The following is a 22,363-nucleotide window of genomic DNA, read 5'->3' on the forward strand; positions in this document are numbered from 1 at the left end:
GGCCGCTGCTGTCAATCAAAGTCAGCTAGCCAATCAGGCGAGGGGGGTCTGGTCAGGGTACAGTGTCTGAATGGCCTGAGGGAGCTGTGACTCGGCTCAGGTGCCCCTATAGCAAGCTGCTTGCTGTGGGGGCACTGAACAGGAGGGAGGGGCAAGGATCACTGAAGAGGGACCCGAGAAGAGGAGGATCCAGGCTGCTCTGTGCAAATCCACTGTAAGTATAACATGTTTGTTATTTTCATGGTGAAAAAACGAGACTTTACAATCACTTTAGGTTTTCAAAAGACTTTGCATGCCTCCTAAAAAATACCTTTGGGTGTTCACTCTCCAAAATAGGGTCATTTTGTAAATGTTTCTACTGTCCTGGTGCTCCAGGGCCTCCAAAAATGTGATAGGTAGTCAGGAAATTAGATGTGTAGTTTATGCCCCTAGAACACCTGAAGGTGCTCCTTGGATTTTGGGCTCCTCTGTGTGGTTAGGCTGTGAAAAGGTCTCACATGTGGTATCACCAAACTCGTAAGGAGTAGCAGAATGTGTTTTGGTTGTGATTCTAAGTATGTCCATGCTGTGTATTAGAAGTATATTATTTGACAACTTTGTGTGAAAAAAATAATACATTTTCATTTTCTTTCCTGCATTTTCCAAAAACTTTCTGCAAAAAAAAATGACATTTTAAAAAACTCACTATGCCTTTCAGAAAATATGTCCGAGTGTTTACTTTCCAAAATTGGGTCATTTTGTCCCGGTGTTTCGGGACCTCCAAAAATGTGTAGTTAGGAAATGAGATGCTTTATTTATGTTCATTGGAAGCTCAGTGGTGCTGCTTGGATCTATACATCTAGGCTGTGAATGCGTTTTGAGTTGTAAATATGAATATGTCTATGCTATGTGTGAGAAATAACAATGGAAACTTTTTTTTTTGTTACCTGTCTCATCCAAAGTTTAGCAATAGTTTTCCGGGCAGAAAATAGGGTCTCCTGCGTAAATGTTTTGGTGTATTTGTCAGTGTCAGCGTCTGAGAAAATACCCAGTAGGAATGGTTTGGGTCAGCGGAGATCCAATATTGTCATGAAGAAAATCTACCACTTGTTTCCAGAAGCCCTGTATGTAGGGACAGGACCACAGGAGGTGGTAGAATGTGCCTGTTTCTCGACTACATAATAGACATGTGGAGGGTTGCCCCTGGGTGAATTTCGCTATTCTTATAGGTGTGAGGTATGCGCGGTGTAGGATGTATATTTGGGTCAGTCTGTCAGATAGCTTGGGTGAGACAGCTTTGCATGCGTCCAATGCCTCACTCCTGTCCTCATCTACCAGGATTCCTGGGTCTCCCTCCCATCTTGATTTTATATTGTAAGCTATTTTAGTGGATGAGGGAGTATGAAGCGTATTATAGAATACTGATAATAATTTCTAGGGATCTACATTTTTGACTATGGCCATTATAGGATTACAAGTAGGGTCAGGTAATGATTCTGGAAACTGGGAGCGAATTGCATGTCGGACCTGTAGAAATCGGAAAAACATGCGATTTGAGAGTGCAAATTCTAGTTTTAATGTATCAAATGTCTTTAATGTGCTGACAGTAAGTAAGTGTGATAACAATGGAAACTTTTTGAAAATTCCTCCCTCAAAAATGTCTCCAAAATTTTCCAAAAACATTGTGACAAAAAGTTACAACTTCAAAAAACTCACCATAACTCTTACTTAACACCTTGGACTGTCTACTTTCCAAAAAGGGGTCATTTAGGTTTTTTTTGTACTTTCCTGACATTTTAGGGTCTCAAGAAATAGGAAAGACATCAGTACGTCAGGACTGATCAATTTTTAAATCTATATCCCATAGTTTGTAGACTCTATAACTTTCCTACAGACTAAATCATATACACTGATTTGGGATATTTTTACCACAGAAATATATCAGAATACATTTTTGCCTAAATTTATGAAGAAAGATTATTTATTTGCAAAATTCTATAACCAAAGCTAAGATTTTTTTTTTTTAAATGTCAGAATTTTTTCATTTATTTAGCAAAAAAAAAAAAAAAAATGGATTAAACATCAACAAAAGAAAGTTATATCTGTCTAAAAAAAAAGAATAAGAATGTAATTTGGGTTAATGGTATTAAAAGTGTGAGAGCTCTGAAATCGAACAATTGGCCTGGGCAGGAAGGGGGTGAAAGTATCCAGTCCTGAGATAGTTAAATGTACAGCAACCATCCTATTACCCCCTCCCCCCCATCCACATCCTATTATTGTGTGACCAATACCATCCAAATAATTCTTACTTTCATTTCCTAAAGTTATCCGTCTACAAGGAGACCTGTATAGATCAAATGATAGCACCAATGAGGATGGAGGAGGACCGGAGTCACATGACTGAGAAGATACTAAACCTCACCCTGGAGATCATCTACCTGCTGACCGGAGAGGTGAGGAGGATTCTGGGAGGTCACATGACATCACTCTTATCTCTATTAATAAAACACAGACCTGACCGGAGAGGTGAGGGGGATTCTGGGAGGTCACATGACATCACTCTTATCTCTATTAATAAAACACAGACCTGACCGGAGAGGTGAGGAGGATTCTGGGATTCTAACATGATATTCCTATTGGTTCCTCAATACAGAGATTTCCTCTTATGAAGTCAGGTGATCATATGACCATCACAGTGCCTCCATGTGACTCCCTAAAACCAGAGAGACACAAAATGCAGAAGATTCTAGAAGTCACCAAGAAGATGATGGAGCTGCTGACAGGAGAGGTGAGCGGTGCTGGGAATTCTGGGACATTATCCAGTAACAGACAAGGGATGTGTCTGGATGGTGACTGTATCATTGTGTGTGTCAGGTTCCTATAAGGTGTCAGGATGTCACTGTCTATTTCTCCATGGAGGAGTGGGAGTATTTAGAAGGACACAAGGATCTCTACAAGGACGTCATGATGGACAATCAGCCGCCCCTCACATCACCGGGTAAGAGGAGACTTTATTGTAAAGGAGAGAGCAGTACGGAGGGTCCACCTAGATCCCCCATCATCTGATAAACACATAGAAACAATGTATTCAGTCAGTGTGTGTGTTTCCTACAGATGGATCCAGTAATGGGAACCCACCAGAGAGATGTCCCCGTCCTCTGTATTCCCGGGATTCCACACAGGAAGATCACACCATCCCTCACTGTTACAAGGTTGGTGGGACAGAGTTTATAAAACACAGATTCAAGAAGACATGTGGAGATGCGTGGATTTTTGTATGTGATGTCACAATATTAAAGCTTATATTTTACAGATGATATTCTCTCTCATTTTCTTGATTTAGAGTGGAGATCCAATCGATATAGAATTTGAGGTTAAAGCAGAAGAAGAAGAGAGGTATGTGAGGGATGATCAGCAGTCTATGGAGGAGGATGGAATAACAGAGACATTAATAGAGGAGGACACTCCTACAGAGATCAGCACAGGTGGGTCATTAACACCAAATACATTCCTCCACCCATACTGCTCACTGATTGGTCCAGAGCAGGGCAAGGACTGGGTGATATCAGCCTGTAATCCCCTGGTCACTTTCCTGAGCTGTGTTCCCCGTCCTGTATTCCTGTATTTCTCTCAGATAATCCTCCTTCTCTGTGCTGCAGACACAATTTATGTATCTAGACTGGATTTATGGAAATTGTGGGGTTCAGTTGGAAGCAAAATGTTGATTTTCACCATAGGAGTTGCTCTACCTAGGCATTTGGAGCATGCATCTTGAGTCTTGTGCCCCATACCCAGGTCTAGCAAAATCTCTGGCACAACAATTCTCCCAGGATTACTTGTTCTGTTGTCTGCTGACTGTTCTGGGTGGAGGGATATGTCTGTATAGTCTCAGACCCAAGTCACTGAGTGCAGTCTCAGGAGTTGGGAGGCAGCGGTGTGGGACCTCTGCAACTTGTCTCATGTAAACATTTAAGCTTCCACTGATAACTGAATACCAATATTATAAATCCTGACCATTACACTGTGTAATTTATATTGTACATTACATACTTCTATCTTATACTCTTCTGCTCTCTCCTCTCTACCCACTGCTATATATACACATAATATGTATTCTCTTTTGTTACACCCATTTTCTACCAGCTGGATATTTTATATCTGATGATTTGATTGGAGCACAGACTTACATGTTGATAATAATGTGATAGCATCCTCAGACTTTGGAACCTTAAACAGAAAGTGATAATAAGGGAGGAGTCAATACCCCAATGATGGTGGTCTTCAGGATCAGTCCAGTCTTCATCTTGGTTGTTCTCCCCCCATCCTCACTCTCTGACCTCTGGTGGGGCTCAGCCCCGCTGTTGTTTATGACTAAATAAGGAAGTGCAGGACTTCTTGTGTTGGGAAGATGATAATGAGTGATAGAGGGGGTGGGGACAATCGTCCTATAATCCCCACATCACTGTCACTCCTATAAAAGACAGTTCTTGTTGTTTCCTCACTCTCTGACTAAGGTCTATGAATAAAGAAATGAACTGGTAGGAGATCAGAGGACCCATTTACTAGTTACCTTGAGGGGGGAATTGTAAGATCCTCAGAGACAAAGCTGCCTGATGTGGGCGGAGTCCTGGTTTAGGGGAACCAATCTGCTCATGTCTAGTAATAATCTTTTTATCTCTATTTTAGTAGATGGACGGGAGATGAGGAAAACCTCAGAGGATTGTCTCACTTTGTCTCCAGACTGTAAAGTAGAAGATGAGGACATCACACAGTATAGTCCAGGAGAAAACCCGACTACCTCAAATGTCCATCCGGCACCACACACTGTAGATGGACCATCGTATTCCTCTTATCCTGAGGAACCTCAGACTGTGAGGAACGGTGCCGTCCTTCCAACAGATAAGAGATTTTCCTGTACTGAGTGCGGGAGGTGTTTCCATTCTAAATCCAATCTTATTGAGCATAAAAGATCTCACACAGGAGAGAAGCCATATTTCTGTCCTGAGTGCGGGAAATGTTTTTCAAACATGTCCAATTTCTACAACCATCAGATATTCCACAAAAAGGAGAAGCAGTTTTCTTGTTCTGAGTGTGGGAAATGTTTTTCAGATAAGTCCGGTCTTCGCAGACATAAAAGAACTCACACAGGTGAGAAGCCGTATTCCTGTCCTGAGTGCGGAAAATGTTTTTCACAGAAGTACGATGTTTACATACATCATAGATTGCACACAGGAGAAAAACCATATTCCTGTCCTGAGTGTGGGAAATGTTTTTCAGATAAGTCTAATCTTCACATACATCAGAGATCTCACACAGGGGAGAAGCCGTATTCCTGTTCTGAGTGTGGGAGTTGTTTTGTGCAAAAATCAGATCTTGTCTCACACCAGAGATCTCACACAGGGGAGAAGCAATATTCCTGCCCTGAGTGCGGGAAATATTTTTCAAAGAAGTCTAATCTTTACACACATCAGAGATCTCACACAGGAGAGAAGCCGTATTCCTGTCCTGAGTGCGGGAAATGTTTTTCAGTGAAGTCTAATCTTTACACGCATCAGAGATCTCACACAGGAGAGAAGCCGTATTCCTGTCCTGAGTGCGGGAAATGTTTTTCAGTGAAGTCTCATCTTTACACGCATCAGAGATCTCACACAGGAGAGAAGCCGAATTCCTGTCCTGAGTGCGGGAAATGTTTTTCAGACAAGTCCAATCTTTCCAGACATCAGAGATCTCACACGGGGGAGAAGACACATTCCTGTCCTGAGTGCGGGAAATGTTTTTCACAAAAGTACGATCTTTCCAGACATCAGAGATCTCACATGAGGGAGAAGCCATATACCTGTCCTGAGGGAATTGTTCCTCACTGATGTCCTGTCTTCCTGTACATCAGAGATCCCACAGAACCCTCGAGGTGTATTAGTGCCTTGAGTGCGGGAAATGTCTTCTATATGAATGTTGCTGGACATCACAGCTCTCATGTGGGGAAGAAGCACACCCTGATATACACCTCAGATATACTCCATGGCTGATCTTCATTATGTAAGAAACAGTTCATAAGAAGATCAGAGATCACCAAAGACATGGATGAAGTGTTGTACCGTGTTGGCCATTAATAGCAGGAGAAACATAAAAATGGAGTCATTACCTTTCATTGGCTGAGTACATTTTGTGGTGTGCGCTTTAATGATTTCCTATGATCATCAGCTCCATCTATTGTCCATAATGTGGTATTCAACATTTTCGTAACTAATGAAGATATTTCAGGAAAAATACTTCATTATGGCCAATAGATGGTGCTGAGGATCATAGGAAATTCCTGTGTTAATCTGCGGTCAGATTATGTAACCTCTGGAGAAATGCTTGTTGTGATGATAATGTGAACTGGCCACCCCAAAAACTCAGTGAGAAGAACCAGGGCAGCCATGTTGTTTAGAATTTAGAGGTGATGTGTATATCCTTTCTATGTGCACCTTACTGCAAAGGCTGGTTTTAGATTGGGGTGGTTGTCACCTATTTGCACAGCTTGTCGGCAGTATTTGGCGGGGAGGCGGACACACTGGATGCCTTCAGCTGTCATTGTACTCTTGCTGGGCGTCCATTGTGTCCTTGTGCCCTAAGGAGGAGTGGGCTTCCTCCAGGCAAACCTTCCCTTAATCTATCCACTGCTATATGTGCTCCAACCTGGAGACCCTGAAGACTATAGAGTTCAGAGCGCAGTATACAGAGGAGCCTTGGTGTGGGCATTCCAAAACATCCTTCTCATTCCATTCATAGTCATAGAAGAACCTCTTACCCAAAGCATGGCGGACAGGCAACCCTTTGATTTGGTCTTCATAAACCTCATTACCTGAACCTAACACAATACACATCCCAGTCTGTCTCTAATAGCCATCATAAACCCTTCAAGTCCAGGATTAAAGGATAAGTTCACCTTTTTTTTTCTAAATTCCAGCCCCCCCATGCACCAATATACCATTAATATACTTTTTTTGCAAAAATATCAAAGCTTTCTATTAATTCTACACACACTTACCTCATTGTCCTCATGGATGTTTCCCAAACTTATCCATTACTTCTGCCTTACTTCCTGGACAGACTAGAGGTCATGACACAGGAAGGAGTTGACCAGCTGACCTCATTAGCACACACCCTGCATCATCCACCCTCCCATTCCCAGCTGCACGTCTTTTAAATGAAATACAATCAATCAATGATCACCTTTCTCACTAAATACACAATATACAATCAGATTGCATAGTGTATTGCCATCTTTATACAAGTACATAGAAGGGAGTGGACAGAAACACTCAGATGTGAAGCCCCATTCCCATCTCTGCATAGCGCAAACTCGCAATCCCACATGCAATTTTTTTTTTGCGAGGGGGGAGATGTTTTTGAGTGTATTCACTCATCACACATAGGGCAGCCCATCCACCTGAATGTGCTCCTCTACACACAGCAATCACCCCAAAGAAGCTTCAGAACTTTATTTTAGAGCGGAGCTTGGTGCGTTTTTTTTACTGCGATTTTTGGTGCAGCGCAACACGCTTAGGGCAGCCTGTTGATTTCAATGGGCTGTGCTATATGTGGCTCATGGGATGTTTTGGCGGTTTGTGGGTTGCATGTTTTTTATTGTGCGTTTCAGCAGCATTTACCACTAGTTTTTTCACATGGTAAAATGTGTGTTTGCTTCTGTGTTTGGTGTGCTGTTAACATTTAATGGCACTGAAAGCGCAACTAGTAATTTTAGGTGTAGAAAAATTACACCTAAAATTCCCTTCACTAAAAAAAAAAAAAACGCATGTGAGAATGCGAGTTCCCGCTATGTAGAGATGTGAACGAGGCATGACAGCTGAGTGTTTCTGTCCACTCCCTTCTATGTACTTGTATAAAGATGGCCATACACTATGCAATCTGATTGTATATTTAGTGAGAAGGGTGATCACTGATTGATTGCATCTCATTTAAAAAGTGTGCAGCTGGGAATGGGAGGGTGGATGATGCAGGGTGTGTGCTAATGAGGTCACACTCCTTCCTGTGTCATGACCTCTCGTCTGATCAGGAAGAAAGACATTACTAATGGAAATGTCTAGATACATGGATGAGCACAAGAAAAGTAACTGACTGTAGATTTAATGGAAAGCTTTGATATTTTTGCAAAAAAAGTACATAAATGCTCTATTGGTGCATAGGGGAGCTGGAATTTAGGAAAAAGAAAAAAAAGTGTACAAAGGTGAACTTACCCTTTAAGAACCGCCATGACATTATAATCAAGTTTGCCAACCTTGGATAAATGTCAGAAACCATGAAATCAGACCGAGACAGAAGTGCAGTTAAATAACACTTGTTTAATAATAAAAGTAAATAGAACAAACATAGTCAAAACATAGCCAGAGTTCAGGAACCAGAACGGATAGTCATGACAAGAATTTGTCATGGCTGGATGAAGGCTTGTCACATTGTTCAAAGAATTTTTTTATAAATCGGCTCCTTAATTTACTTTATCAGGCATGGTTCCTACAAATAACTGAGAGATCATACTCATACAATTACTTCATCAGGCATGGTTCCTACAAATAGCTGAGATATCATACTCATACAATTACTTCATCAGGCATGGTTCCTACAAATAGCTGAGATATCATACTCATACAATGACTTCATCAGGTATGGTTCCTACAAATATCTGAGAGATCATACTCAAACAATGACTTCATCAGGCATGGTTCCTACAAATATCTGCAAGATTGTACTCATACAATTGCTTCATCAGGCATGGTTCCTACAAATAGCTGAGAGATTGTACTCATACAATGACTTCATCAGGCATTGTTCCTACAAATAGCTGAGAGATCGTACACATACAATTACTTCATCAGGCATGGTCCTACAAAAAGCTGAGAGATTGTACTCATTCAATGACTTCACCAGGCATTGTTACTACAAATAACAGAGAGATTGTACTCAAACAATGACTTCATCAGGCATGGTCCTACAAAAAACTATGAGATTGTACTCATTCAATGACTTCATCAGGCATTGTTACTACAAATAACAGAGATCGTACTCAAACAATGACTTCATCAGGCATGGTCCTACAAATAGCTGAGAGATCGTACTTATACAATTACTTCATCAGGCATGGTTCCTACAAATAACTGCAAGATCGTACTCATACAATTGCTTCATCAGGCATAATACCTACAAATAAGTAAGAGATCGTACTCATACAATTACTTCATCAGGCATTGTTCCTACACATAACTGAGAGATCGTACTCATTCAATGACTTCATCAGGCATGGTCCTACAAATAGCTGAGATATCATACAATGACTTCATCAGGCACGGTCCTACAAATAGCTGAGAGATTATACTCATACAATGTCTTCATCAGGCATAGTATCTACGAATAACTGAGAGATCGTACTGCCTTTGGACAGCGAGTACCTTTATCAGCGAGTTTCAGATACTTTTGATCAGGTACTTGCCACTATAGAGTACCGTTACTTTGCATCAATACAATAAAAATTGGCGCAAATCGCATGCGATTTTCCCCACTACTCCTGTGTGTGTGTATAGAAAGGGAAAAGTGCCATCTAGTGGGCAATTTAAAAAAATTGAGAACTCTCAATACATATCTGACCAAATGCAAAATTATCTACATACAGTAGGTGTCCCGGTCCGCCGATGTTAGAAAATCAGGGCCGCTGGAGGTGCTCACATAGCTGGAAGAGAAGTTCTGGGACCCCGTGGGTATAGGGCGGAAGTGATGTCAGCTTGGGGGCAGACCGCCTCTACATCTCCTCCAGCTCTGTGAGCACCTCCAGTGGCCCTGATTTGCTATCATCGGTGGACCGGGACAAGTACTGTATGTAGATTATTTTGAATGTGGCCAGATTTGTACTGTGAGTTCTAACATTTTTTAAACTGCCCACTAGATGGCGCTTTTCCCTTTCTATACTCACACACACAGGAGCAGTGGGGGAAATCACTTGTGATTCGGACGGGGCGTAGATAAGGGGGGAGTCAGGGGGGTCTGAATCCCCCCCCCAGAGCATCAGTCAATTTCACAGCAGCTAGGCTAGCGTAGCCTATCAGCTGTGAGAGCTGCACTACCGCTGGGAAGACCACCTGTCTCATCCACGTTGCTGACAGGCAGGACCCGCCCGGGACGCTGTATGCCGGATGAAAACAAATATTTGTTTCCAACGTGCCCGCTTTGTAAAACAACAGGTCGGTACTCGAGAGGTCCTGTTACGATGTCAGGAGGGAGGGAGGAAGGCACCCCTGATGAGCTTAAGCTACCTATTGGCTGAGAAGGCAGCATGGGGAGGTGCGGCTGCCTCCTCAGCCAATGGGTACACAGAGTGCATTGTCCTCCCCTTCAAATTCATCCCGCGGGCTTCCTGTCTTGGTGTGGGAAGAAGCAATGTGGGGAGACGCATGAACAGAAGCTGCAGAACTTCCTGCAATGATCGAGGTGAGAGAGAAATTACTTTCACTTTCTCCTGCTACATTCGGCACAAACATGTCGGGTACACCTGATGTCTGTATGTTATGTGATTGTTTATACACAAATGTACCATTATTATTATTTTATTCTACCCATTTATATGTACTGTGTATGAATTGGCTTTCTCTGATGATATCAATGCATGTACTGCTTTTACTAAATAAATATATACTGTATTTACTGTTGTTACTTTTATTGGCTTAGCGGTGTCCACCTCATGTAAAGTCCCAGGGTGAGATTTTTCCTTTTTGTTGCATTCGGCACCTTTCACCCCAGCTTTACTTCTCTTCCCCCTGTGTAATACATGGCTGTGCATGTTCCTGGTAAGAACATGCAGTGATCAGACACTCACACATCGATCCTCACCCCTCCCCTTTCCAGTTCACTATCTTGTGTTACTTTCTGCACTTCCATAAATCTGCACTGAACACATTCTGCAGCCTCCAGTCTCAGGTTTGGGAATTCCACAGACTGTGTGCCTGACACCCTTTCATTCCCAGCTTACTTTCAACTGTTCTGCAGCCTGATACATTCTTGCCACAGCACCTGTGATCATTATCATGCTGATGATCACACTGTACTGCATGTGACTGTACTGTATATAGGTTGTACAGTCAGTGTGATCATCAGCATGATAATAATGATCACAGGTGCTGTGGCTGTATCATTCATGGCTGCAGACAGTATTGTAAACACAGCATTGTAAACTTTTACACAGGGCTTTTTTTTCAGCTGAAATGTGGCACTCCTGATCCCTGCACCCTGTACGTAGCACACCCTTTTCCCTGCACTCTGCGTAGCACACCCTGGTCCCTGCACCCTGCGTGTAGCACACCCTGGTCCCTGCACCCTGCGTGCAGCACTCCCTGCACCCTGTACGTAGCACACCCTGATCCCTGCACCCTGTACGCAGCACACCCTGGTCTCTGCACCCTGTACGCAGCACACCCTGGTCCCTGCACCCTGTACGCAGCACACCCTGGTCCCTGCACCCTGTACGCAGCACACCCTGGTCCCTCTACGCAGCACACCCTGATCCCTGCACGTAGCACACCCTGCACCCTCTACATAGCACACCCTGGTCCCTGCACATAGCACACCCTGAACCCTGCACCCTGTACATTGCACAGCCTGGACCCTGCACCCTGTACGTAGCACACCCTGCACTCTGTATGTAGCACACCCTGGACCCTGTACGTAGCACACCCTGGACCCTGCACCCTGTGTGCAGCACACCCTGGTCCCTGAACCCTGTGTGCAGCACACCCTGGACCCTGCACCCTGTATGCAGCACACCCTGGTCCCTGCACCCTGTACGCAGCACACCCTGGTCCCTGTACGCAGCACACCCTGATCCCTGCACATAGCACACTCTGCACCCTCTACATAGCACACCCTGGTCCCTGCACATAGCACACCCTGGACCCTGCACCCTGTATGTTGCACAGCCTGGACCCTGCACCCTGTACATAGCACAACCTGCACTCTGTATGTAGCACACCCTGGACCCTGTACGTAGCACACCCTGGTCCCTGCACCCTGTGTGATAATAATGATCACAGGTGCTGTGGCTGTATCATTCATGGCTGCAGACAGTATTGTAAATACAGTATTGTAAACTTTTACACAGGGCTTTTTTTTCAGCTGAAATGTGGCACTCCTGATCCCTGCACCCTGTACGTAGCACACCCTTTTACCTGCACTCTGCGTAGCACACCCTGGTCCCTGCACCCTGCGTGTAGCACACCCTGGACCCTGCATGCAGCACTCCCTGCACCCTGTACGTAGCACACCCTGGTCCCTGCACCCTGTATGCAGCACACCCTGGTCCCTGCACCCTGTACGCAGCACACCCTGATCCCTGCACGTAGCACACCCTGCACCCCCTACATAGCACACCCTGGTCCCTGCACATAGCACACCCTGAACCCTGCACCCTGTACATTGCACAGCCTGGACCCTGCACCCTGTACGTAGCACACCCTGCACTCTGTATGTAGCACACCCTGGACCCTGTACGTAGCACACCCTGGACCCTGCACCCTGTGTGCAGCACACCCTGGTCCCTGAACCCTGTGTGCAGCACACCCTGGACCCTGTACATAGCACACCCTGGTCCCTGCACCCTGTACGTAGCACACCCTGGTCCCTGCACCCTGTACGTAGCACACCCTGGTCCCTGCACCCTGTACGCAGCACACCCTTGTCCCTGCACCCTGTACGCAGCACACCCTGGTCCCTGCACGTAGCACACCCTGCACCCTGTATGTAGCACACCCTGCACCCTGTATGTAGCACACCCTGGTTCCTGCACGTAGCACACCCTGCACCCTGTACGTAGCACACCCTGCACCCTGTACGTAGCACACCCTGGATCCTGCACCCTGTATGTAGCACACCCTGGTCCCTGCACCCTGTATGTAGCACACCCTGGACCCTGTACATAGCACACCCTGGTCCCTGCACCCTGTACGCAGCACACCCTGGTCCCTGCACCCTGTACGCAGCACACCCTGGTCCCTGCATCCTGTACGCAGCACACTCTGGTCCCTGCACCCTGTACGCAGCACACCCTGGTCCCTGCACCCTGTACACAGCACACCCTGGTCCCTGTACGCAGCACACCTTGGACCCTGCACCCTGTACGCAGCACACCCTGGTCCCTGCACCCTGTACGTAGCACACCCTGGTCCCTGCACCCTGTACATAGCACACCCTGGACCCTGTACATAGCACACCCTGGACCCTGTACATAGCACACCCTGGACCCTAATCCCTGTACGTAGCACACCCTGGACCCTGCACCCTGTATGTAGCACACCCTGGACCCTGGACGTAGCACACCCTGATCCTTGCACCCTGTACGCAGCACATCCTGGTTCCTGCACCCTGTACGCAGCACACCCTGGTCCCTGCACCCTGTACGTAGCACACCCTGGACCCTGTGTGCCACACACCCTGGTTCCTGCACCCTGTGTGCCGCACACCCTGGTCCCTGCACCCTGTGTGCCGTGCACCCTGTGTGTCGCACACCCTGGTCCCTGCACCCTGTGTGCAGCACACCCTGGACCTTGCACTCTAAGTAGCACACCCTGAATTTTGCACTCTGCATGTAGTACACACTGTCAGTCAGTGTGATCATCAGCATGATAATAATGATCACAGGTGCTGTGGCTGTATTATTCATGGCTGCAGACAGTATTGTAAATACAGCATTGTAAACTTTTACACAAGGCTTTTTTTTTAGCTGAAATGTGACACTCCTGATCCCTGCACCCTGTATGTAGCACACCCTTTTCCCTGCACTCTGCGTAGCACACCCTGGTCCCTGTACATAGCACACCCTGGTCCCTGCATGTAGCACACCCTGGACCCTGTACATAGCACACCCTGGACCCTAATCCCTGTACGTAGCACACCCTGGACCCTAATCCCTGTATGTAGCACACCCTGGACCCTGTACGTAGCACACCCTGATCCTTGCACCCTGTACGCAGCACATCCTGGTCCCTGCACCCTGTACGCAGCACACCCTGTTCCCTGCACCTTGTACGTAGCACACCCTGGACCCTGTGTGCCACACACCCTGGTCCCTGCACCCTGTGTGCCGTGCACCCTGTGTGTCACACACCCTGGTCCCTGCACCCTGTGTGTAGCACACCCTGGACCCTGCACTCTGTAAGTAGCACACCCTGAATTTTGCACTCTGCATGTAGTACACACTGAACTCTGTATGTAGTGCACTCCAGAACCCTGCACTCCTGAACTCTGCACTCTGTACGTAGCGCACTCCTGAACTCTGAACTCCTTACGTAACTCATTCCTGAACCCTGCACTCCTGAACTCTGCACTCATTACGTAACTCATTCCTGAACCCTGCACTCTGTACATAATGCACAGTAACTCTGACTCCTGCAAAAAACACAAATAAAAAAATACTCAGCAATTGTAAGTGTGTGTATACGTATGTACTATATACTGTATATCCTTTGTGTGTATACACACATACATCTGTGTTGAAGATTTAGGGGTGCACATCCTAATGCAGGCTAGACATCTGCACTCCACTAACCACCTCTAATATGCTGTACAAAAAGTCCAATCACTGTAAAAGTAGTGGAAAAAACTGCTAGTATGTTTCATGCTGAACTAACGCTTACTAATAGCACATGTGTTATGGATGCATTATGAGTAAGCGCTAACTCAGCATGAAATGTACCAGCAGTTGTTTCCCCTACTTTCACAGTAATTGCTGTATTTTTAAGAACTTTATAATATTAAAGTATAACTAAAGGCAAAACTTTTTTTTTCATTTTGGATAGAGTGGAGAGGGATTAGATGGCTTGTCATTTTTTTTTTTTTTTTATTGCTTTCTGTGCCCTCGTTAGGGAGATTCCCCCTCTCTATTTATCCTGTTTACCATTATAATTGAAAGTGAAAGTAAAAGAAAATCCCAAATTTTAAATTGTCCCCAGAAAAATAATAGAGGTTGAAATCTTCCAATGAGAACACTGGTTCTGATGACCTTGGGGTCCCTTAGAAATTCCCTTATTTGCAGGCATTTCCTCTCACTTCCTGTTTTGGCTATGGGAAAGGAAATAAAGGGAAATCTCCACAATAGGATGCAGATGGTGAAAAAAAAAAACGACAGGGTGATAACCCTCCCTTGCTCCATTCAAAAAAGGAAAGAAAAGTTTTGCCTATATTTACATTTTAAAGGTGGCTACTGGAGTGCAGATGTCTGGAGTTTCTATTTTCTTATGAACTGAGCCAGCACCCAGTGAACGTGAGTGGCAGATTGGTATGAACCAACGGTGTTCATTCTTTTGTTATTAGGCAGGGTTTGCATTATCCAAAGCTCTGAAAAGTGATCCACAGTGGATTGCTTTTCAGAGTGCAGCTGCTGTCACGTGTTCAGGGGGGTGACTCTGTTGTCCCCTGAATGCCTGTTTCTCAAGCCAAGTGGCAGTGTATAATGGTGCTAATACACTGCAACCACAAGCAAAAGTGTTTGGCTTAGAGTTGTGGCATAGCCCCATTGACTTGAATGGCCAGGTATGATAGTCAACTCAATGTGCCATGTAAAATTTTCCATGGCTGTGATGCAAAATTGCCACAGCCATGGCATGTGAGTAGCCTCCTCCAGCTGTATTTCAGATTTAAGGTCGGTGGTAAAACTGGGCATTAGCCGCAGTCTGTACTGGGCCCCCCATGATTTCTAATGGTGGTCCTGCTGATAGAACAGTGAAGAGGGTAGCTGATTCACTGCATCGACACGACAGCTTGATTTGGCCCCACCTAGGGGCAAGGAGAAAGTGCAGAGGGAGGCATTTTGGGAAAGCAGAAGTTATTGGTGGAACCCACGGTCAGGAGCATGCGGGGGGGGGGGGCTGCAGGGACTGGGGAGCAAGCGGCCTGCAATATATAGGAGAAGTTGGGTGGGGAGAGAGGACTGCAGCAGAGAGTGCTGTGTACAAAACTAGGTGAGGTATGAGGAGTGCGAGCCGGGGGAGAGAGCAGCTGTGCAGGGAGAACCGCCTGGAAACAATGGCAAAGCAGATCTCTCTGTACACCCCAATTATCCAGAAGCTTAGCCGTAAATATAAAGAAGAGCCCCTCTATAAACAGCCTTAAGCAGGCCATACACGGTCGAATTTTGAACGAATTTTCTTTTCAAAATCAAAAAGTTCTTTTTTTGTGATCCGATGGCGCCACAATTGATTTTCTAAATTCGGCCGACCAAGCCTTCAATTTCACCGCATGTTGCTACAGAAAAGAATTTTCTTGGCCGGGAATCTTCTTTTCTCTCTGTAAATTTTCTTTTCTTATTACATTTCTCGCATGATTCTCCCATCATTGATTAGAAAGTCGTTCGTTTTTCTAAAAGTTTCCAACATGTCCGATTCCTCAAATTTGATTGCCGCACGAAAATCGGCCGTTGTTTCAGCCCACTAATGGTGCGAAATTCATAAGAAAATTCTTTCATACGATTTTCGAAAGAAAATTCTTCCGAAATTCGAACCGTGTATGGCCGGCATTACAGACTGACCTCTTTAGAAACCAGACATTGAAGCCTAAGTCCATTTGTCACTTCGTGGCATGTGTGCTAATTATTGTTCTCTGGGTACTCAAGGCTGAACCCCCCCCCCCCCCCCCAGGAAAAAAAATGATCTACAGCCCTGGATTCGGAGAAGAATCGGTCTGCATTCCTGTTCAAATTGCATGTGATTCTTTGCAGTGTGATTTGTGCTTATTCATTTTGTATTGACGCAAATTGCACCGCAAAGTATCCGTTTCGGTATCAGGAGTATTTATTTGCGCCAGTACTGATGCTCACGCAAATGCTTGGTATTGGCATCAGTGCATCCCTAACTGATCACTGTATTAGTGTCACTGGTAGTGTCGGTTAGTGTACCCCCCCTGGCCAATGTCAGTTAGTGTCAGATTGGCCGCCGCACTATCACAGTCCCATTATAAGTCACTGATCACCGCCATAACTAGTATAAAATATAAATAAATACAAATTCCAGTATATATCCCATAGTTTGTAGACTCTATAACTTCCACATTTACCAATCAATATACACTTATCAGGGTTTTTTTTTTACCAAAGACATGTAGCAGAATGCATTTTGGCCAAAATTGATGAAGAAATACATTTTTTTTATTGAACATGTTTTATAGCAGAAAATATCAAAGGGGGGTTCAAAATGCTTGGTCTTTTTTCATTTATGTATATGTAGTGCTACCCCCACAGAAGCTGCTGGTATTTTGCCCGGGTCTTCTCAAGTTTCAACCTTGCAGCCAAGCACACAGTATTTTCCACAGCCAGGTACATAGTATTTCCCTCAGTCCGGCACACAGTATTTCCCACAGCCAGGCACACAGTATTTCCCACAGCCAGGCACACAGTATTTTTCACAGCCAGGCACATAGTATTCCCCGCAGTCAGGCAGACAGTATATCCCACAGCCAGGTGCACAGATTTCCCACAGTCTGACACACAGTATTTCCCACAGCCAGGCACACAGTATTTCCCACAGCCAGGCACACATTATTTCACAAAGCCAGGTGCAGAGATTTCCCACAGCCAGGCACACAGTATTTCCCACAGCCAGAATTTCTTCCTCAGCCCTCAGACAGTCCTCGGACAGACGGTGTGTTTGGTTTGTAGAACTGGGACAGGGATTGGGAAAATCTTTGGGATGCCCAGAACTAAATAACATGAATGAGGAGATTATCCGGATAACACAGAATTCTTCTGTATAGAAAGGTGACCACAGATTTTATCACAGGAGATCCTCCAAGGGACAACTCTGGGAGAAGGTCTGGGACGGTTCCTCTATGAAGATGGGGCTCACAGACAACAGTCTCTCTCCTGAGAATTCTCTCAGGCCTTCTCACTGTGATCCAGACAGACTGAAGACCTTCTCTCAGCTTCAGAATAGAAAATGAAATGCCGGCAACTCCGGAAATTCTTCTGTAATATTTTATTATGACATGACCATTAAAATGTGACCACTGACGTGTTTCGGCACAGACTGTGAACAAGGCTAAGTGCCGAAACGCATCAGGTGTCACTTTTTAAGGGTCATGTTATAATAAAGGATTAAAGAAGAGTTTCCAGAGTTGGCGACATTTCGTTTTCTATTCTCAAGTATCTTAGTTGGATGGAAGGAGGACATCCCAAGCCTGAGCACCTGTAGTAGGTGTGTCGGTCTTCTATTATCCCACCAGAGGCTTCACAGTCAGAGCGGTGCTTCTCTTGCATGCAGACATTCTCTCAGCTTCAGTGTGACTCTGGTATGAAGTCTCCCAGGAAGATCCCCTCCGGGTGTTGCCTTGGGTGTTCCTGCGACTTTAGTGGTGCTCCTCTGGCTCCTCACTGAGAGAGAATCATCCAGGACTTCTTAAGGCTTCTCCCAAACCTTGGAAGGTATGATAGGACTTCCAGGCTGGGTCACTCTCCAGCCGGTGAAACACCCGGCTACTCTCTGCCCTCTGTAGAGGATGCCCTGGATTAGGAGAGGAGTGCAGAGGAGGCCCTGGACTAGGAAATGGTGGTTGGTGTGGCAAAGGCCCCTGGATAGGGGAGGTACAAGGGAGATACTGGGAGAGTATCTCCCTTCTATTCCCCATTCAGATTAGGAGGTCCCAGATTTGGAGAGGGGGGTGTCTGAAGGCCCTGGACTATGGAGGGGATCGTGGAGACCCTCTGAACTAGGAAAGAGGGTGCCTGAAGGACCTGCCAGCTTCAGGAAGAAAGCCTGGATCTAAAGCCTGGGCTGAGGAAGAGCCTGCCTGTTCTTGGAGGGTTGTTTTGCACTCCTGTGACCCATTTCCAGCTGAGTGTGGACTGAAACCCGCTGTCGGCTGACGCCACATAGCCGGTCCAGGCTGGGGAAAGATTGTAATCATATGGTCGGGATCACCCGATATGCCTGGACCAGCACCCGGCTCAGCCTCTCAGCGAGAGGTCCCGTCCCCTCCATAGCCCAGTGTTTCAGTGAGCGGGTGGGCAGAGCACAGAGCAAGAGACTGACAGCCACCAACTCTCAGCTCAGGGAGCTGTGAGAACGGAGCGATCGGCGGTGTTTGATTACTCGGTTCTCAGCCTTAGAGCCGGCGGGGGACAGATGGAGAATCCGCCTAGGTAAGTATGATTCATAAATAAAATCCCCATACTTCTCTTTTAATTCCCTGACATCTCCTCTTTCCACATGACAGTTGTGCCTTATTCACATGGAACATATGTGTCCATGTCCCGTGTGATGGGCGTGTACCATGTGGGGATGCATAATGTTCTGTGCATCCCTGTGCAGGCAGTCCAGTCAAAGTCAGCAGCTGCATGGACACAGCCGAATGTCAAAATTTGACATGCAGACAGGAAAGGATACATGTATCCGAAGGCACAGTGGTCACAGTCCTGATTGCCTCCCGCTGCTGTCAATCACAGCCAGTGAGCCAATCAAGAGACGGAGTTGGCGGGGCCGAGCCATGGAGTGAATGGACACACAGAGCCACGGCTCGGGAACACGCCTGCTTGGGTGCCCCCATAGAAAGCTGCTTGCTGTGGTGGCACGCAGCAGGAGGAAGGGGCCAGAAGCACCGGCGAGGGACACGAGGAGAGGAGGATCCGGGCTGCTCTGTGCAAAACCATTACACAGAGCAGGTAAGTATGACATGTTTGTTATTTAAAAAAAACAAGACTTTAATACCACTTTAAGGTTAGCTGTGTGTAGTAAAGGATATACAATAAAACAGTTTTATTTTATTAAAATGAGTGTTCTGAGGTTTGTACTGTCTGATACATACTCATTTGTGGCACAGTCATTAACCACTTCAGCCCCGGAAGGATTTGCCCCCTTAATGACCAGGCCATTTTTTGCGATACAGCACTGTGTCACCTTAACTGACAATTGCGCAGCCGTGCAAAGCTGTACCCAAACAAAACTGACGTCCTTTTTTCTTCCACAAATAGAGCTTTCTTTTGGTGGTATTTGATCACCTCTGCGGTTTTTATTCTTTGTGCTATAAACAAAAAAAGAGCGACAATTAAAAAAAAAAAAAACTTTTTTTTGCTTTCTGCTATAATAAATATCATCCCAAAAAAATAATAAAAAATAATTTTTTCCTCAGTTTAGGCCGATACGTATTCTTCTACATATTTTTAGTAAAAAATTTGCAATAAGCGTATATTGATTGGTTTGCTCAAAAGTTAGAGCGTCTACAAACTATGGGAAAGATTTATGGCATTTTTATTATTTATTTTTTTACTAGTAATGGGGGTGATCTGCGATGTTTAGCGGGACTGCGACATTGCGGTGGAGAGATCGCACACTTTTGACACATTTTTGGGACCAGTGACATTTATACAGCGATCAGTGCTATAAAAATGCGCTGATTACTGTATAAATGTCACTGGCAGGGAAGGGGTTTACACTAGGGGGCGATCAAGGGGTTAACTGTGTTCCCTATGTGTGTTTCTAACTGTGGGGGGATGGGAATGACTAGAGGAGGAGACTGATCGTTGTTCCTACTTAGTAGAATCAGAAGATCTGTCTCTTCTCTCCTGTCAGAATGGGGATTTGTGTGTTTACACACACAAATCCTCACGCCTGCCATCGCAGGTGGCTCTGTGCTTGCTATGGCTCTTAAAGGAGCCACCATACATATACGGCAATTCACACAGGAGAGCCAACCTGCCGCCCTATATCTATGGGAGCCGGTCGGGAAGTGGTTAAAGCATATGGCCCTTTAAGCCCCTCCCACTATTGATGCAATTTGCTGACCACACCCACAGTTGTGGTGCAGCGCCGCTATATTACCACATACCATATTTCTTGGGGGGGGGGGTGCAAAAAAAATGACCAGCCCCGGGTGCCAGATGTGCCAACTACACCACTGGGTAGAGGAGAGAGAGGAGAGAGGACACACATGCGCTCTCCTCCCCTTCTTGTTCCTGTGACATGACGTCACTTCCGGGTCCCTGGTGACAGTTTCCTCAGCCATCAAAGCCGGGAAAGAATATAATGCCTTGTGATCTGTATTACATTCCATTCAGTGGAGCTCAGGGGGAGGCATTGGGGGTCTTTTAGACCCTGAATGTCTCATTAACTCCTTCGCATCCACGCTATACCGAATGATGCCTACAGTGCAGACCTACTTTGCCCGGACGCCGTCATATGATGTCCGACCCTTTGCACACTCCCCGCACGCCCCCCCTGCGGGCGGCGAGCTCTGTGATCACAAAGTCAATGAGACTCGGCTGATCACAGATTGGAGTAAGGGGCCCCTTACCACGTGATCAGCTGTCAGCCAATGACAGCTAAATCATGTGATGTAAACAGATCGGTAATCTTTTTTTTTTCCTCCTCACGCTGACAGCTTGAAAAGAAGAAAAAAGCCGATCACCGTCTTCTGTGAAAGAGACATCGATCCCGAAGAGAAAGAGGTACAACCACATCATATGTGCCCACCAGTGCCCAACAGTGCATATCAGTACCACCAATCAGTGCCACCTATCAATGCCCACCAGTGGTGCCAATCAGTGCCCATCAGTGCCACCTAGCAGTGCTGCCTATAAGTGTCACCTACCAGTGCCCTTCAGTGCTGCCCAAAAGTGCCACCCATCAGTGCCACCTCTCAGTGTACACCAGTGCCGCCTCATCAGTGCCCACCCATGCCACCTATCAGTGTCCACCAGTGCTGCCTTATCAGTGCAGCCTATCAGTGCCCATCAGTACAGCCTCATCAGCGTACATCAATGAAGGAGAAAAATTACCTGTTTGCAAAATTTTAAAACAAAATAGAAAACTGTTTTGCTTTTTTTCGTTTTTTCAACAAAAAATAAAAATACCCAGTGGTGATTAAATATCACCAAAAGAAAGCTCTATTTGTGTGGGAAAAAAAAGACAAAAATGTAATTTGTATACAGCGTTGTATGACCGCGCCATTGTCATTCCAATGTGAGAGCGCTGAAAGCTGAAAATTGGTCTGGGCAGGAAGGGGGTTTAAGTGCCCAGTAGGCAAGTGGTTAAAGAGAACCTGTCACCAAAAAATCATCACATAGGGGACTTTTTGTCCACTATGTCAGTGTTTCTAAACCTTTTTTCAGTCAAGGCGCCCTCCAAAATTATGGACAGTCTTGAGGCGCCCCATTTTAAAATGTAAAGCTTATTCTAATAGTTCTACATAATGCAACAACATCAACACACGTAGGACACCCAACATTATAAGTGATTTATTCTTCCAAAGCAAATACACTTTTGCAAACTGGTACTGACTAGTATTCCAATGTTTCTCTTCTCCCTCAGTTTTTCTCCATCACTTTGCTAATGAGACCCCAAAGCTGATGGAGAGGGGCGGGGGA

General features: G+C 45.6%; 2 protein-coding genes across 13 annotated transcripts in view; one reads left to right on the forward strand and one right to left on the reverse strand.

Moving 5' to 3' along the window:
• Positions 1 to 22,363, reverse strand: part of LOC141121836 (uncharacterized) — a 963,509-nt gene that overhangs the window by 716,074 nt on the left and 225,072 nt on the right. The window lies entirely within an intron of this gene.
• On the forward strand, positions 1,729 to 6,962 carry LOC141121867 (uncharacterized). Of its 2 annotated transcripts, XM_073611624.1 has the most exons (6): positions 1,729 to 2,432; positions 2,633 to 2,767; positions 2,854 to 2,977; positions 3,094 to 3,191; positions 3,323 to 3,464; positions 4,666 to 6,962. In XM_073611624.1, exons 1-6 carry the CDS (start codon positions 2,337 to 2,339, stop codon positions 5,841 to 5,843), a joined length of 1,773 nt encoding a protein of 590 aa, XP_073467725.1. In that variant the 5' UTR covers positions 1,729 to 2,336; the 3' UTR covers positions 5,844 to 6,962. The 2 variants fall into 2 exon arrangements, with proteins under 2 accessions (XP_073467725.1, XP_073467726.1); XM_073611625.1 differs by lacking the exons at positions 3,094 to 3,191; positions 3,323 to 3,464 and having other exon boundaries at positions 1,730 to 2,432; positions 4,666 to 6,961.

The sequence above is a fragment of the Aquarana catesbeiana genome, unplaced genomic scaffold (genome assembly GCF_042186555.1).
Source record: "Aquarana catesbeiana isolate 2022-GZ unplaced genomic scaffold, ASM4218655v1 unanchor233, whole genome shotgun sequence".
Classification (NCBI taxonomy): Eukaryota; Metazoa; Chordata; class Amphibia; order Anura; family Ranidae; genus Aquarana; species Aquarana catesbeiana.